The sequence below is a fragment of the Pseudophryne corroboree genome, chromosome 2, assembly GCF_028390025.1.
Source record: "Pseudophryne corroboree isolate aPseCor3 chromosome 2, aPseCor3.hap2, whole genome shotgun sequence".
In the NCBI taxonomy this organism is placed as follows: Eukaryota; Metazoa; Chordata; class Amphibia; order Anura; family Myobatrachidae; genus Pseudophryne; species Pseudophryne corroboree.
The window spans coordinates 1,044,258,091-1,044,276,098 of NC_086445.1; the positions used below are offsets into that span (position 1 = coordinate 1,044,258,091).

The window sequence follows — 18,008 nt, forward strand, 5'->3', positions numbered from 1 at the left end:
GCAGTAACAGGGAGTGACAGGGATTGGAGATGGGGAGACAGGCAGTAACAGGGGGTGACAGGGATTGGAGATGAGGAGACAGGCAGTAACAGGGGGTGACAGGGATTGGAGATGGGGAGACAGGCAACGGGGTGACAGGGATTGGAGATGGGGAGACAAGTAGTAACAGGGGGTGACAGGGATTGGAGATGGGGAGACAGGCAGTAACAGGGGGTGACAGGGATTGGAGATGGGGAGACAGGCAGTAACAGGGGGTGACAGGGATTGGAGATGGGGAGGCAGGCAGTAACACGGAATGACAGAGATTGGAGATGGGGAGACAGGCAGTAACAGGGGGTGACAGGGATTGGAGATGGGGAGACAGGCAGTAACGGGGTGACAGAGATTGGAGATGGGGAGACAGGCAGTAACAGGGGGTGACAGGGATTGGAGATGGGGAGACAGGCAGTAACAGGGGGTGACAGGGATTGGAGATGGGGAGGCAGGCAGTAACAGGGGGTGACAGGGATTGGAGATGGGGAGGCAGGCAGTAACACGGGGTGACATGGATTGGAGATGGGGAGGCAGGCAGTAACTGGGGGTGACAGGAATTTGAGATGGGGAGACAGGCAGTAACAGGGGGTGACAGGGATTAGAGATGGGGAGACAGGCAGTAACAGGGGGTGACAGGGATTAGAGATGGGGAGACAGGCAGTAACGGGGTGACAGGGATTGGAGATGGGGAGACAGGCAGTAACAGGGGTGACAGGGATTGGAGATGGGGAGGCAGGCAGTAACGGGTGACAGGGATTGGAGATGGGGAGACAGTCAGTAACAGAGGGTGACAGGGATTGGAGATGGGGAGACAGGCAGTAACAGGGGGTGACAGGGATTGGAAATGGGGTGGAAGGCAATAACATGGGGTGACGTGGATTGAAGATGGGGAGACAGGCAGTAACTGGGGGTGACAGGGATTGGAGATGGGGAGACAGGCAGTAAAAGGGGGTGACAGGGATTGGAGATGGGGAGGCAGGCAGTAACAGGGGGAGATGGAGAGGCAGGCAGTAACAGGGATTGGAGATGGGGTGGCAGGCAGTAACGGGGTGACAGGGATTGGAGATGGGGAGACAGGCAGTAACAGTGGGTGACAGGGATTGGAGATGGGGAGACAGGCAATAACAGTGGGTGACAGGGTCTGGAGATGGGGAGACAGGCAGTAACAGTGGGTGACAGGGATTGGAGATGGGGAGACAGGCAGTAACAGAGGGTGACAGGGATTGGAGATGGGGAGACAGGCAGTAACAGGGGGTGACAGGGATTGGAGACGGGGAGGCAGGCAGTAACATGGGGTGAAAGGAATTGGAGATGGGGAGACAGGTAGTAACACGGGGTGACAGGGATTAGAGATGGGGAGACAGGCAGTAACAGTGGGTGACAGGGATTAGAGATGGGGAGGCAGGCAGTAACAGGGAGTGACAGGGATTGGAGATGGGGAGACAGGCAGTAACAGTGGGTGACAGGGATTGGAGATGGGGAGGCAGGCAGTAACATGGGGTGACAGGGATTGAAGATGGGGAGACAGGTAGTAACAGGGGGTGACAGGGATTGAAGATGGGGAGACAGGTAGTAACAGGGGGTGACAGGGATTGGAGATGGGGAGACAGGCAGTAACATGGGGTGACAGGGATTGGAGATGGGGAGACAGGCAGTAATAGGGAGTGACAGGGATTGGAGATGGGGAGGCAGGCAGTAACAGTGGGTGACAGGGATTGGAGATGGGGAGGCAGGCAGTAACAGGGGGTGACAGGGATTGGAGATGGGGAGGCAGGCAGTAACAGTGGGTGACAGGGATTGAAGATGGGGAGGCAGGCAGTAACAGTGAGTGACAGGGATTGGAGATGGGGAGGCAGGCAGTAACGGGGTGACAGGGATTGGAGATGGGGAGACAGGCAGTAACAGTGGGTGACAGGGATTGGAGATGGGGAGACAGGCAGTAACGGGGTGACAGGAATTGGAGATGGGGAGACAGGCAGTAACAGGGGGTGACAGGGATTGGAGATGGGGAGACAGGCAGTAACAGAGGGTGACAGGGATTGGAGATGGGGAGACAGGTAGTAACAGGGGGTGACAGGGATTGAAGATGGGGAGACAGGCAGCAACAGGGGGTGACAGGGATTGGAGATGGGGAGACAGGCAGTAACAGTGGGTGACAGGGATTGGAGATGGGGAGACAGGCAGTAACGGGGTGATAGGGATTAAAGATGGGGAGACAGGCAGTAACAGGGGGTGACAGGGATTGGAGATGGGGAAGCAGGCAGTAACGGGGTGACAGGGATTGGAGATGGGGAGACAGGCAGTAACAGGGGGTGACAGGGATTGGAGATGGGGAAGCAGGCAGTAACGGGGTGACAGGGACTGGAGATGGGGAGACAGGCAGTAACGGGATGACAGGGATTGGAGGTGGGGAGACAGGCAGTAACAGGGGGTGACAGGGATTAGAGATGGGGAGACAGGCAGTAACGGGGTGAAAGGGATTGGAGATGGGGAGACAGGCAGTAACAGGGGGTGACAGGAATTGGAGATGGGGAGGCATGCAGTAACAGGGTGTGACAGGACGGTACCGTACGGAAGCACTCGCCGCTTGCCGCGTCCCGTCGACTGCGCACAGAATGGAAGGTCAAGCCGCACGAGGCCTGACCACATAGGGGATTCCCGCTTACCGTCAGTAACCGCCTGTTACTGACTCCACCCACTGCGCTGTGGGCGGGTTCTCGCTGCCACCACCAAACTCCTAACCTGCCGTAGCGTTTGGAACCACGGTTCTGCTCTGTATGTGCCGACGCACTGCTTTACCACAGCTGTGTGGTGCTGACGAATCCCCACTAGCCACTTGCTAGGCCTCTACCGGTAGCTGGCGGAAGGCGGAGCTTGGAGACGTCAGGTGCTTCCCTGGACAGCCGGAGAACGGGGCTAGGTTTGGCCTAACCCTGTAGGTCACAAGATGAAGCAGTCTTCTTGAGGCAAAGGTGTTTATTGCTCAAATAACCTTTAAAAAGGCTCCTCCCTATTGCTAGGGGCAACAGCATACAATCAAGATGTTTTCAGCAGAAGAAGATGTTACAACTACAACTCTGGAGGCACGCAGGTCTCCTTTTTATGTCAGTTTTCCACACAGTATCACAGGGGGGTAAGCCCTCCCTGTCTTCTCCAACCAATCAGGTTATTTTACAAAATACCAATAAATCACATTTTACACGGATATAAGTGCAATAAAACAATATCCTCCTTCCTGTGACACAGACGTTTGGTATCAGATTAACATTCACTATTGATAAATTTATCACATAGCTTCAAAACACAATGTTTCTGTCTCATTCACATCTCCAGGCAAACCCAGTGTCTGAGATTACAACAGGAAGGCTACAATACAAACAAACAGTCTTCCTTCCTGTATCTGTCGTTCGTATGTCAATTAAATCAGGTACATGAAACAAGTTCCAAGCCCATAAACCCAGTGATTAGCATCTCTCTCTAAGGAACTTACACATCAAAAGGTATTGTCCTTCACACCTCTCTGATAGGAAGTGGCATGCTAAGGGCCCTGTTCCATTCCCAGAGGATAAGACATGATTATTCAGACATCTATAATAGTAAGTGCATTTTCCTCTTTAAATATACAGATGACCACATCTTGAATATAAAATACAGTTAAACATGCATTCCTGCAATTGTGCATAGAGCACTACATATGACATGTTAAAACACATCATTAAACAAACTTTTAAACAGTCCGTGCCCAGCGCCGTAAGTACGTTTAACAGTGACGCCCAGCGCCCATTGTCCCTTAATATGGCGCCGGGCACGAGGGTTAACACCTTCAGTGCTGCAGCCGCCATTACACGTGTGGCTGGTTGGTCTCTCCGGCCACACAGGGGGTGACAGGGATTGGAGATGGGGAGACAGGCAGTAACAGGGGGTGACAGGGATTGGAGATGGGGAGGCAGGCAGTAACAGGGGCTGACAGGGATTGGAGATGGGGAGGCAGGCATTAACAGGGCTGACAGGGATTGGAGATGGGGAGGCAGGCAGTAACGGGGTGACAGGAATTAGAGATGGGGAGACAGGCAGTAACAGAGGGTGACAGGGATTGGAGATGGGGAAGCAGGCAGTAACGGGGTGACAGGGATTGGAGATGGGGAGACAGGCAGTAACAGGGGGTGACAGGGATTGGAGATGGGGAATCAGGCAGTAACGGGGTGACAGGGATTGGAGATGGGGAGACAGGCAGTAACGGGGTGACAGGGATTGGAGATGGGGAGACAGGCAGTAACAGGGGGTGACAGGGATTAGAGATGGGGAGACAGGCAGTAACGGGGTGACAGGGATTGGAGATGGGGAGACAGGCAGTAACAGGGGGTGACAGGGATTGGAGATGGGGAGACAGGCAGTAACAGAGGGTGACAGGGATTGGAGATGGGGAGACAGGCAGTAACAGGGGCTGACAGGGTTTGGAGATGGGGAGACAGGCAGTAACAGGGGCTGACAGGGATTGGAGATGGGGAGACAGGCAGTAACAGGGGGTGACAGGGATTGGAGATGGAGAGACAGGCAGTAACAGGGGGTGACAGGGATTGGAGATGGGGAGGCAGGCAGTAACAGGGGGTGACAGGGATTGGAGATGGGGAGACAGGCAGTAACAGGGGGTGACAGGGATTGGAGATGGCGAGGCAGGCAGTAACAGGGGGTGACAGGGATTGGAGATGGGGAGACAGGCAGTAACAGGGGGTGACAGGGATTGGAGATGGGGAGGCAGGCAGTAACAGGGGCTGACAGGGATTGGAGATGGGGAGGCAGGCATTAACAGGGGCTGACAGGGATTGGAGATGGGGAGGCAGGCAGTAACACGGGATGACAGGGATTGGAGATGGGGAGGCAGGCAGTAACAGGGGCTGACAGGGATTGGAGATGGGGAGACAGGCAGTAACAGAGGGTGACAGGGATTGGAGATGGGGAGACAGGTAGTAACAGGGGGTGACAGGGATTGAAGATGGGGAGACAGGCAGTAACAGTGGGTGACAGGGATTGGAGATGGGGAGACAGGCAGTAACAGTGGGTGACAGGGATTGGAGATGGGGAGACAGGCAGTAACGGGGTGACAGGGATTGGAGATGGGGAGACAGGCAGTAACAGGGGGTGACAGGGATTAGAGATGGGGAGACAGGTAGTAACGGGGTGACAGGGATTGGAGATGGGGAGACAGGCAGTAACAGGGGGTGACAGGGATTGGATATGGGGAGACAGGCAGTAACAGGGGGTGACAGGGATTGGAGATGGGGAGACAGGCAGTAACAGGGGGTGACAGGGATTGGAGATGGGGAGACAGGCAGTAACAGGGGCTGACAGGGATTGGAGATGGGGAGACAGGCAGTAACAGGGGGTGACAGGGATTGGAGATGGAGAGACAGGCAGTAACAGGGGGTGACAGGGATTGGAGATGGGGAGGCAGGCAGTAACAGGGGGTGACAGGGATTGGAGATGGGGAGACAGGCAGTAACAGGGGGTGACAGGGATTGGAGATGGGGAGGCAGGCAGTAACAGGGGGTGACAGGGATTGGAGATGGGGAGACAGGCAGTAACAGGGGGTGACAGGGATTGGAGATGGGGAGGCAGGCAGTAACAGGGGCTGACAGGGATTGGAGATGGGGAGGCAGGCATTAACAGGGGCTGACAGGGATTGGAGATGGGGAGGCAGGCAGTAACACGGGATGACAGGGATTGGAGATGGGGAGGCAGGCAGTAACAGGGGCTGACAGGGATTGGAGATGGGGAGACAGGCATTAACAGGGGCTGACAGGGATTGGAGATGGGGAGGCAGGCAGTAACGGGGTGACAGGGATTGGAGATGGGGAGACAGGCAGTAACAGGGAGTGACAGGGATTGGAGATGGGGAGACAGGTAGTAACAGGGGGTGACAGGGATTGAAGATGGGGAGACAGGCAGTAACAGTGGGTGACAGGGATTGGAGATGGGGAGACAGGCATTAACAGGGGCTGACAGGGATTGGAGATGGGGAGGCAGGCAGTAACGGGGTGACAGGGATTGGAGATGGGGAGACAGGCATTAACAGAGGGTGACAGGGATTGGAGATGGGGAGACAGGTAGTAACAGGGGGTGACAGGGATTGAAGATGGGGAGACAGGCAGTAACAGTGGGTGACAGGGATTGGAGATGGGGAGACAGGCAGTAACAGTGGGTGACAGGGATTGGAGATGGGGAGACAGGCAGTAACGGGGTGACAGGGATTGGAGATGGGGAGACAGGCAGTAACAGGGGGTGACAGGGATTGGAGATGGGGAGACAGGCAGTAACAGGGGCTGACAGGGATTGGAGATGGGGAGACAGGCAGTAACAGGGGGTGACAGGGATTGGAGATGGAGAGACAGGCAGTAACAGGGGGTGACAGGGATTGGAGATGGGGAGGCAGGCAGTAACAGGGGGTGACAGGGATTGGAGATGGGGAGACAGGCAGTAACAGGGGGTGACAGGGATTGGAGATGGGGAGACAGGCAGTAACGGGGTGACAGGGATTGGAGATGGGGAGACAGGCAGTAACAGGGGGTGACAGAGATTGGAGATGGGGAGACAGGCAGTAACAGGGGCTGACAGGGATTGGAGATGGGGAGACAGGCAGTAACAGGGGGTGACAGGGATTGGAGATAGGGAGGCAGGCAGTAACAGGGGGTGACAGGGATTGGAGATGGGGAGACAGGCAGTAACAGGGGGTGACAGGGATTGGAGATGGGGAGGCAGGCAGAAACAGGGGGTGACAGGGATTGGAGATGGGGAGACAGGCAGTAACAGGGGGTGACAGGGATTGGAGATGGGGAGGCAGGCAGTAACAGGGGCTGACAGGGATTGGAGATGGGGAGGCAGGCATTAACAGGGGCTGACAGGGATTGGAGATGGGGAGGCAGGCAGTAACACGGGATGACAGGGATTGGAGATGGGGAGGCAGGCAGTAACAGGGGCTGACAGGGATTGGAGATGGGGAGACAGGCATTAACAGGGGCTGACAGGGATTGGAGATGGGGAGGCAGGCAGTAACGGGGTGACAGGGATTGGAGATGGGGAGACAGGCAGTAACAGGGAGTGACAGGGATTGGAGATGGGGAGACAGGCAGTAACAGAGGGTGACAGGGATTGGAGATGGGGAGACAGGTAGTAACAGGGGGTGACAGGGATTGAAGATGGGGAGACAGGCAGTAACAGTGGGTGACAGGGATTGGAGATGGGGAGACAGGCAGTAACAGTGGGTGACAGGGATTGGAGATGGGGAGACAGGCAGTAACGGGGTGACAGGGATTGGAGATGGGGAGACAGGCAGTAACAGGGGGTGACAGGGATTGGAGATGGGGAAGCAGGCAGTAACGGGGTGACAGGGATTGGAGATGGGGAGACAGGCAGTAACGGGGTGACAGGGATTGGAGATGGGGAGACAGGCAGTAACAGGGGGTGACAGGGATTAGAGATGGGGAGACAGGCAGTAACGGGGTGACAGGGATTGGAGATGGGGAGACAGGCAGTAACAGGGGGTGACAGGGATTGGATATGGGGAGACAGGCAGTAACAGGGGGTGACAGGGATTGGAGATGGGGAGACAGGCAGTAACAGGGGGTGACAGGGATTGGAGCTGGGGAGACAGGCAGTAACAGGGGCTGACAGGGATTGGAGATGGGGAGACAGGCAGTAACAGGGGGTGACAGGGATTGGAGATGGAGAGACAGGCAGTAACAGGGGGTGACAGGGATTGGAGATGGGGAGGCAGGCAGTAACAGGGGGTGACAGGGATTGGAGATGGGGAGACAGGCAGTAACAGGGGGTGACAGGGATTGGAGATGGGGAGGCAGGCAGTAACAGGGGGTGACAGGGATTGGAGATGGGGAGACAGGCAGTAACAGGGGGTGACAGGGATTGGAGATGGGGAGGCAGGCAGTAACAGGGGCTGACAGGGATTGGAGATGGGGAGGCAGGCATTAACAGGGGCTGACAGGGATTGGAGATGGGGAGGCAGGCAGTAACACGGGATGACAGGGATTGGAGATGGGGAGGCAGGCAGTAACAGGGGCTGACAGGGATTGGAGATGGGGAGACAGGCATTAACAGGGGCTGACAGGGATTGGAGATGGGGAGGCAGGCAGTAACGGGGTGACAGGGATTGGAGATGGGGAGACAGGCAGTAACAGGGAGTGACAGGGATTGGAGATGGGGAGACAGGTAGTAACAGGGGGTGACAGGGATTGAAGATGGGGAGACAGGCAGTAACAGTGGGTGACAGGGATTGGAGATGGGGAGACAAGCATTAACAGGGGCTGACAGGGATTGGAGATGGGGAGGCAGGCAGTAACGGGGTGACAGGGATTGGAGATGGGGAGACAGGCAGTAACAGAGGGTGACAGGGATTGGAGATGGGGAGACAGGTAGTAACAGGGGGTGACAGGGATTGAAGATGGGGAGACAGGCAGTAACAGTGGGTGACAGGGATTGGAGATGGGGAGACAGGCAGTAACAGTGGGTGACAGGGATTGGAGATGGGGAGACAGGCAGTAACGGGGTGACAGGGATTGGAGATGGGGAGACAGGCAGTAACAGGGGGTGACAGGGATTGGAGATGGGGAGACAGGCAGTAACAGGGGCTGACAGGGATTGGAGATGGGGAGACAGGCAGTAACAGGGGGTGACAGGGATTGGAGATGGAGAGACAGGCAGTAACAGGGGGTGACAGGGATTGGAGATGGGGAGGCAGGCAGTAACAGGGGGTGACAGGGATTGGAGATGGGGAGGCAGGCAGTAACAGGGGGTGACAGGGATTGGAGATGGGGAGACAGGCAGTAACGGGGTGACAGGGATTGGAGATGGGGAGACAGGCAGTAACAGGGGGTGACAGGGATTGGAGATGGGGAGACAGGCAGTAACAGGGGCTGACAGGGATTGGAGATGGGGAGACAGGCAGTAACAGGGGGTGACAGGGATTGGAGATGGAGAGACAGGCAGTAACAGGGGGTGACAGGGATTGGAGATGGGGAGGCAGGCAGTAACAAGGGGTGACAGGGATTGGAGATGGGGAGACAGGCAGTAACAGGGGGTGACAGGGATTGGAGATGGGGAAGCAGGCAGTAACGGGGTGACAGGGATTGGAGATGGGGAGACAGGCAGTAACAGGGGGTGACAGGGATTGGAGATGGGGAGACAGGCAGTAACTGGGTGACAGGGATTAGAGATGGGGAGACAGGCAGTAACAGGGGGTGACAGGGATTGGATATGGGGAGACAGGCAGTAACAGGGGGTGACAGGGATTGGAGATGGGGAGACAGGCAGTAACAGGGGGTGACAGGGATTGGAGATGGGGAGACAGGCAGTAACAGGGGCTGACAGGGATTGGAGATGGGGAGACAGGCAGTAACAGGGGGTGACAGGGATTGGAGATGGAGAGACAGGCACTAACAGGGGGTGACAGGGATTGGAGATGGGGAGGCAGGCAGTAACAGGGGGTGACAGGGATTGGAGATGGGGAGGCAGGCAGTAACAGGGAGTGACAGGGATTGGAGATGGGGAGACAGGCAGTAACAGGGGGTGACAGGGATTGGATATGGGGAGACAGGCAGTAACAGGGGGTGACAGGGATTGGAGATGGGGAGACAGGCAGTAACAGGGGCTGACAGGGATTGGAGATGGGGAGACAGGCAGTAACAGGGGGTGACAGGGATTGGAGATGGAGAGACAGGCAGCAACAGTGGGTGACAGGGATTGGAGATGGGAGACAGGCAGTAACGGGGTGACAGGGATTGGAGATGGGGAGACAGGCAGTAACAGGGAGTGACAGGGATTAGAGATGGGGAGACAGGCAGTAACGGGGTGACAGGGATTGGAGATGGGGAGACAGGCAGTAACAGGGGGTGACAGGGATTGGATATGGGGAGACAGGCAGTAACAGGGGGTGACAGGGATTGGAGATGGGGAGACAGGCAGTAACAGGGGGTGACAGGGATTGGAGATGGGGAGACAGGCAGTAACAGGGGCTGACAGGGATTGGAGATGGGGAGACAGGCAGTAACAGGGGGTGACAGGGATTGGAGATGGGGAGGCAGGCAGTAACAGGGGGTGACAGGGATTGGAGATGGGGAGGCAGGCAGTAACGGGGTGACAGGGATTGGAGATGGGGAGACAGGCAGTAACGGGGTGACAGGGATTGGAGATGGGGAGACAGGCAGTAACAGGGGGTGACAGGGATTAGAGATGGGGAGACAGGCAGTAACGGGGTGACAGGGATTGGAGATGGGGAGACAGGCAGTAACAGGGGGTGACAGGGATTGGAGATGGAGAGACAGGCAGTAACAGGGGGTGACAGGGATTGGAGATGGGGAGGCAGGCAGTAACAGGGGGTGACAGGGATTGGAGATGGGGAGGCAGGCAGTAACAGGGGGTGACAGGGATTGGAGATGGGGAGACAGGCAGTAACATGGGGTGATAGGGATTGGAGATGGGGAGACAGGCAGTAACAGGGGGTGACAGGGATTGGATATGGGGAGACAGGCAGTAACAGGGGGTGACTGGGATTGGAGATCGGGAGACAGGCAGTAACAGGGGGTGACAGGGATTGGAGATGGGGAGACAGGCAGTAACAGGGGCTGACAGGGATTGGAGATGGAGAGACAGGCAGCAACAGTGGGTGACAGGGATTGGAGATGGGGAGGCAGGTAGTAACAGGGGGTGACAGGGATTGGAGATGGGGAGACAGGCAGTAACAGCGGGTGACAGGGATTAGAGATGGGGAGACAGTGAGAGTATATGACGGTATTGGGGTGACAAGGAGACTACATGAAGGTAATAGGGTTACAGGATAACTATATGAGGGTGATGGTGTGACAGGGAGACAAGGGTGATAGGGTGACTATATGAGAGGGATGGAGTGACAGGATAACCATATGAGGGTGACAGAGTGATGGGGAGACTATATGAGGGTGATGGGGTGAAAGGGGGAGAATATATAGGGGGGTGATGGAGTGAGAAGGAGTCCATATGAGGGTGACAGGGTAATGAGTAGACTTGCACCCCACAGAACAAATAATACATTAATTCACATTGGCCACACTGCAGCCCGGCACATGCTGAGGAGAAGAGCTGCCAGTGCTGGTGCCAGGTAAGTGGTGGGGTGGGGGGACTTGGGCCCCCTCTGGGTCCCTCCATCAGGCCTGGGCCCGGATAAATAGTACCTGCTCCCCCCCTCCTCTCAGCACCACTGGCGACAGGGAGACTTTATGAGGGTTATGGGGTGATAGGGAGAGTATATGAAGGTGATGGGGTGACAGGCAGACTATATGAGGGGAACAGGGAGAGTATATGAGGGTGATGGGGTGACGGGCAGACTATATGAGGGTGACAGGGAGAGTATATGAGGGTGATGGGGTGACGGGCAGACTATATGAGGGTGACAGTGGGAGTATATGAGGGTGATGGGGTGACAAGGAGATGGTATGAGGGTGACAGGGAGATTGTATGAGGGTGACAGTGAGAGTATATGAGGGTGATGGGGTGATAGGGAGATTGTATGAGGGTGACAGGGAGAGTATATGAGGGTGATAGGGAGAGTATATGAGGGTGATGGGGTGACGGAGATAGTATAAGGGTGACAGGGAGAGTATATGAGGGTGATGGGGGGACAGGGAGACTATATAAGTATGATGGGGTGACAGGGAGAGTATATAAGGGTGATGGGGGGACAGGGAGAGTATATAAGGGTGACGGAGATTGAATGAGAGTGACAGAGAGAGTATATTAGGGTGATGGGGGAACAGGGAGAGTATATGAGGGTGACCGGGTGACGGAGATTATATAAGTATGATGGAGTGAAAGGGAGATTATATAAGTATGATGGGGGGACAGGGAGAGTATATGAGGGTGATGGGGTGACAGGGAGATTTTATGAGGGTGACAGGGAGAGTATATGAGGGTGATGGGGTGACAGCGAGATTGTATGAGGGTGACAGGGTAACAGGGAGACTATATGAGGGTGACAAGAAGAGTATATGAGGGTGATGGGGTGACATGGAGATTGTATGAGGGTGACAGGGTAACAGGGAGACTATGAGGGTGACAGGGAGAGTATATGAGGGTGATGGGTGACAGCGAGATTGTATGAGGGTGACAGGGTAACAGGGAGACTATATGAGGGTGACAGGAAGAGTATATGAGGGTGATGGGGTGACATGGAGATTGTATGAGAGTGACAGGGAGACTATATGAGGGTGACAGGGTAACAGGGAGACTATATGAGGGTGACAGAAAGAGTATATGAGGGTGATGGGGTGACAGGGAGAATATATGAGGGTGATGGGGTGAGAAAGAGGTAAAATAAGGGTGGCCATAGAATGTGGCACATACAGGAGACTATATGAGGGTGACAGGAAGAGTATATGAGGGTGATGGGGTGACATGGAGATTGTATGAGGGTGACAGGGTAACAGGGAGACTATATGAGGGTGACAGGGAGAGTATATGAGGGTGATGGGGTGACAGCGAGATTGTATGAGGGTGACAGGGTAACAGGGAGACTATATGAGGGTGACAGGAAGAGTATAAGAGGGTGATGGGGTGACATGGAGATTGTATGAGAGTGACAGGGAGACTATATGAGGGTGACAGGGTAACAGGGAGACTATATGAGGGTGACAGAAAGAGTATATGAGGGTGATGGGGTGACAGGGAGATGGTATGACAGGGAGAGTATATGAGGGTGATGGAGTGACAGGGAGATAGTATGAGGGTGACAGGAAGAGTATATGAGGGTGATGGAGTGACAGGGAGATAGTATGAGGGTGACAGGGAGACTATATGAGGGTGACAGGGTAACAGGAAGAGTATATGAGGGTGATGGGGTGAGAGGGAGAATATATGTCATATGAGGGTGATGGGGTGAGAGGGAGAATATATGAGGGTAACAGGGAGACTATATGAGGGAGGGTGACAGGAAGAGTATATGAGGGTGATGGGGTGACATGGAGATTGTATGAGAGTGACAGGGAGACTATATGAGGGTGACAGGGTAACAGGGAGACTATATGAGGGTGACAGAAAGAGTATATGAGGGTGATGGGGTGAGAGGGAGAATATATGAGGGTGATGGGGTGGGAAGGAGGTAAAATAAGGGTGGCCATAGAATGTGGCACATACAGGAGACTGGGAGACAGGAGGGGGCTGTGGGAGAGATGGGGAGACAGGATGGGGGCTGGCCGGGGTGGGAGTGGAGCAGACAGGAGGGGGGCAGGACGCGGGGAGGGATGCAGTATCAGGAGGAGGAGGGCCAGTCCCCAGGATTTGGGCAGGAGGAGGAGGCGGGCCAGTCCCCTGGATTTGGGCAGGAGGAGGAGGCGGGCCAGCCCCCAGGATTTGGGATACAGTCCCAGCATCACAGCCCGCACAGGACAATAGCCTCCGCAGAAGAAGCAGAGAGCAGATCCCGGTCCTGTCTGCACTATCTGCCCCCAGCCATCATGGTGAGCCCCCCGTCCCCAGCCTCCCCTGCCCCCCGCCCAGTGTCCCCCACTAACCTCCTGTCTGTGCCCCCAGCTCCTGAGGACGGTATCCCTGCTGCTGGCCCTGGCCCTGTCCTGCTCCCAGGCTCTGGTAAGTGCTCTTCCTCGGCCCCCAGGGGGTTAATCAGGGGCACCCATCAGTTATACTGCCCCCGGGGTATTCCTGCACCCCTCTCCTCCTGCACAGTGCGTGGTGTGGGCTGTGCTGCTGGTACTCAGGGGTGAGGTGTGTGTATATGATCTATCTATCTATCTATCTATCTATCTATCTATCTATCTATCTATCTATCTATCTATCTATCTATCTATCTATCTATCTATCTATCTACCTATATGTATCAGTACACTGCTGTCACCAGGGGGCATCCTCTCATTACTCCAAGAGGTAAATCTGGGACCTTTGGGTCACCCCTAGAAGTTGTACTGAGCTCCCATCTAGCATAAATGCCCCTGGGTGTTTTACTGTGCGTGGTATGTGGCCGCAGGGTGCAGGGTCCCCTGTGGGATTGCTGTGTGTTGGGGACACTATTATTGGGTCTGCATTACAGTGTATGGGGGTGATACTGTGCAGGGTCCCCTGTGGGATTGCTGTGTGTTGGAGACACTATTATTGGGTCTGCATTACAGTGTATGGGGGTGATACTGTGCAGGGTCCCCTGTGGGATTGCTGTGTGTTGGGGACACTATTATTGGGTCTGCATTACAGAGTATGGGGGTGATACTGTGCATGGTATGTGGCCGCAGGATGCAGGGTCCCCTGTGGGATTGCTGTGTGTTGGGGACACTATTATTGGGTCTGCATTACAGACTATGGGGGTGATACTGTGCATGGTATGTGGCCGCAGGATGCAGGGTCCCCTGTGGGATTGCTGTGTTGGGGGCACTATTATTGGGTCTGCATTACAGTCTATGGGGGTGGTACTGTGCATGGTATGTGGGGGGATACTGTGTAACTTGCTGGCACAGCTGTGGGTCTTTGTATTGTGCTGCAGAACACGTAGACCAGGAGAACTGGGAGTTTCTAGGCCCTGGGAATAAGTTATAGTACCCGTCCCACCTGACTGGCAGGCCAAGGGTTAAACGTGAGGGGCAGAAGAGTGGTTTTACCCTGAATGATCTGTGTATATCTCTGTGTCAGGCCTGGGCCTATGCCATATATCAGATATACAGTGCACTATCAGATACAGAAATGTTAGAATAATTAGATTTATCCCTGTAGAGCAGTGGCGCAAACTCTCTCATTGCTGGAGGGGCGGGGGTGAGACCCTGGCCCGGGTAACGAGGATTGAACCCCGTCCCCAGGTGGAAGTAGTGGGGTAACCCTGACAGCAAGCGGGGAGCCTACAGTGTAACATGGGGGTAGCAGTTAAGACAGACGCATTATAAACTCTCCTGTGTGTTATTAGACCGTCCTGCAGAGCTGACTGCTTGGAGGGGGGTTTATAGCCTCATTATTGGCCTGGACTGTGGGGGTCCTGAGGCAGTCACCCCCCAAACCATCTCACTGGCATCTGGGCTGCACAGTCTGGCAGAAAGTGGCAGTGCCGGAGGAGGGCTCCTGTATAACCGCCTGTGCGCGGAAAGTTCTATATCGCCCATTCATGTCACAGGCTACTGTCCACTGTGCACATAGTCCCCGTTACATGCCCAGGGGCCACAGAATGAGACCCCAGACTGATAACGTGAAGAAGCCGCAACATAAGCTGTATTGTTTCCACTCTTATAATGTACACAGACTGCTTATACTATACTGTAGACGTGCATTCTTAGAATTTGATTGCAAGCTCTGCTGGCCACGCATTATGTGTAACCATGGGTCGCAGTTATTGTAGGTTGTAGTATAGAATGTAACAATGAATAATGTTGGTGCAGTCACTACATGCGGCCCCTACGTATAATCCGCCACATTTGTCTTGTGTCACCCGGAATCTGCGTTGGGACGTTAGTTCATTGTTCGATGCCTCACTTCTGCCTTATGATGAGACATGAGGTGGCGGCCAGTGGAGGAAGGGTTATTGGGAGTGAACGCTGTCTGTAAATAAGATTTGTGGCCCTGGTAATGTAACTCTGGGGAAGCTCAGTAACCTGTCGGACGTATGTCTGTATAAGAAACAGTGTAACTGGCAGAGTGCATCAGGGTACTTACCCGCTCTCCTCCCTATCTCCTGCCCTGGCTACCACATAACAGCAGTCAGTAGCCACAGCTGGCCCAGAAGAGAAAGGAGAAGACATTTGTATCACTTCCTCTATTCACCATCTTATGTATTTTACCAAACAATCTCTACGCCTGTTTAGCAGAGTACATGACTAGATTGTAAGCTCTTCGGGGCAGCAAAGCATCCCACATAGATTATTGTGGTCCTCACACCCTGGGCCAAATGTAATAGAGTGAGAGTTTGAGAAAGTGAGCGAGTTGGTAAGGTTTTTCAGTTTTTTTTTAAAGTGGCAATCATTTACACTGCAAAACCAGGTTGATCTTGCTGTGTAAAGGATTGGCACTTTAACAAAACCCTGCAAAACCTCACCAAGTCTCTCACTTTCTGAAACTCTCACTATTACATTTGCCCCCCCCCCCCCCGTCTAAGATTCTTCACATTGTATGTATCATTTGTGTGTGATGTGCTGGTGGCATGTTAGTTGTAATCACCCACAGTCCGTGAGAAACGTGGGTGTGGAACCCCCAACAGTCCCCATATGAGATATTACACTCCCAGTCCCTTAATTGTGGGTGTGGAACCCCCAACAGTCCCCGTATGAGATATTACACTCTCAATCCCTGAAACGTGGGAGCGGTACACCCATAAGAGCCTGTATGAGATATTACACTCTCAGTCGCTGAAACGTGGGTGTGGTACACCCATAAGAGCCTGTATGAGATATTACACTCTCAGTCCCTGAAACGTGGGTGCGGAACCCCCAACAGTCCACGTATGAGATATTACACTCTCAGTACCTGAACCGCCGGTGCGGTACCCCCAGAACTCCACGTATGAAATATTGCTGCCTCAGTCACTGAAACGCGGGTGCGGTACCCACAGAAGACCCCGTATGAGATATGGCACCCACAATCCCTGAAACGCGGGTGCGGTACACCCGTAAGAGCCTGTATGAGATATTACACTCTCAATCCCTGAAACGTGGGTGCGGTACACCCATAAGTCCACGTATGAAATATTGCTGCCTCAGTCACTGAAACGCGGGTGCGGTACCCACAGAAGACCCCGTATGAGATATGGCACCCACAATCCCTGAAACGCGGGTGCGGTACACCCGTAAGAGCCTGTATGAGATATTACACTCTCAATCCCTGAAACGTGGGTGCGGTACACCCATAAGTCCACGTATGAAATATTGTTGCCTCAGTCACTGAAACGCGGGTGCGGTACCCACAGAAGACCCTGTATAAGATACGGCACCCAAAATCCCTGAAACGCGGGTGCGGTTCACCCGTAAGAGCCTGTACGAGATATTACACTCTCAGTCCCTGAATTGCGGGTGTGGTGCCCCCAGTAGACCCCGTTTCAGCTATTACACCCTCTGTCCTAGTGACTCAGTTACTGGCCAGCAGTCAGCACAGATGGGATAGGGGGGGATCCCCAGAAGGCGCGGTTTTTCGGCACAGCCCAGATGTGGAGTCATGCTCAGGGACTGGGTATTACATGTACTGTACACACGTGTTAACCGGTTATGCGCCAGCTGGGAGTGAAATACGTGAGCAGGCCCTGGGTGGGGGGTTTACAAGACATCACACCTGTTTACACAGCACACACCCCGGGGTGGCTGTAATTGTGTGAAATACCAGGATGGTCCAGGTGTGAGGACAGGGGCCCCCTCCCCACAAACACAGCTGTTGTCAGATGATTGTGGTAATGTGGCGTAGACGTGTACATGCCGTGTGTGTGTCCGCTGCTCACGTACGTAGGACATCACCGATCCGCAGCTCTGACGCTCATATAAAGACCATCTGGTTCCCTGGTAGCGGGCTGTCCGCTCTATGTCCTGCCTGGTCCCCGAAATTCCGGAATGTTCCCATTCCCACAGCTGCTTCTATGCAATCTGAATCCAGGTTATTGTCAGGGATACTTTCTTTTCCTGTTTTATGGCCGCTCTGCGCGTTAGCTGTGACATCATAAGTCCTAAGCGTGATCTCATGAACATGAGAATCTTGGGGGTGTATTTACTAAAGGTTCATTTTCATTGATTTTGATTTCAAATGGATGAAAATCGAACTAAACCGATGTTGGGTTTCCAGGGCTAAAACACATTTACTAACATTTACTAACATCTCATGTATAAAGTGAATGGGCTGCGGCTCAGGCCACACCCTCACTCTCTCTGTGGTTATTGTTCTTTATAAAGTTATAAAACGCCGCCAACACGATCCAGCACAGCATGTGTTAGAGGAAACGTATTCTCTCCGGGACTGTACGATATAAATAC

The 18,008-nt window shown here is 54.2% G+C and overlaps 1 protein-coding gene across 1 annotated transcript in view; it reads left to right on the plus strand.

The window, feature by feature from the left end:
- The first annotated feature begins 13,334 nt into the window (after positions 1-13,334).
- Positions 13,335-18,008, plus strand: part of FSTL1 (follistatin like 1) — a 93,573-nt gene continuing 88,899 nt past the window's right edge. Inside the window, exons 1-2 of the mRNA XM_063953947.1 lie at positions 13,335-13,529; positions 13,603-13,659. Coding sequence (XP_063810017.1) covers positions 13,527-13,529; positions 13,603-13,659 — 60 coding nt within the window. The 5' untranslated portion in view covers positions 13,335-13,526. The remainder of the gene's footprint in view (positions 13,530-13,602; positions 13,660-18,008) is intronic.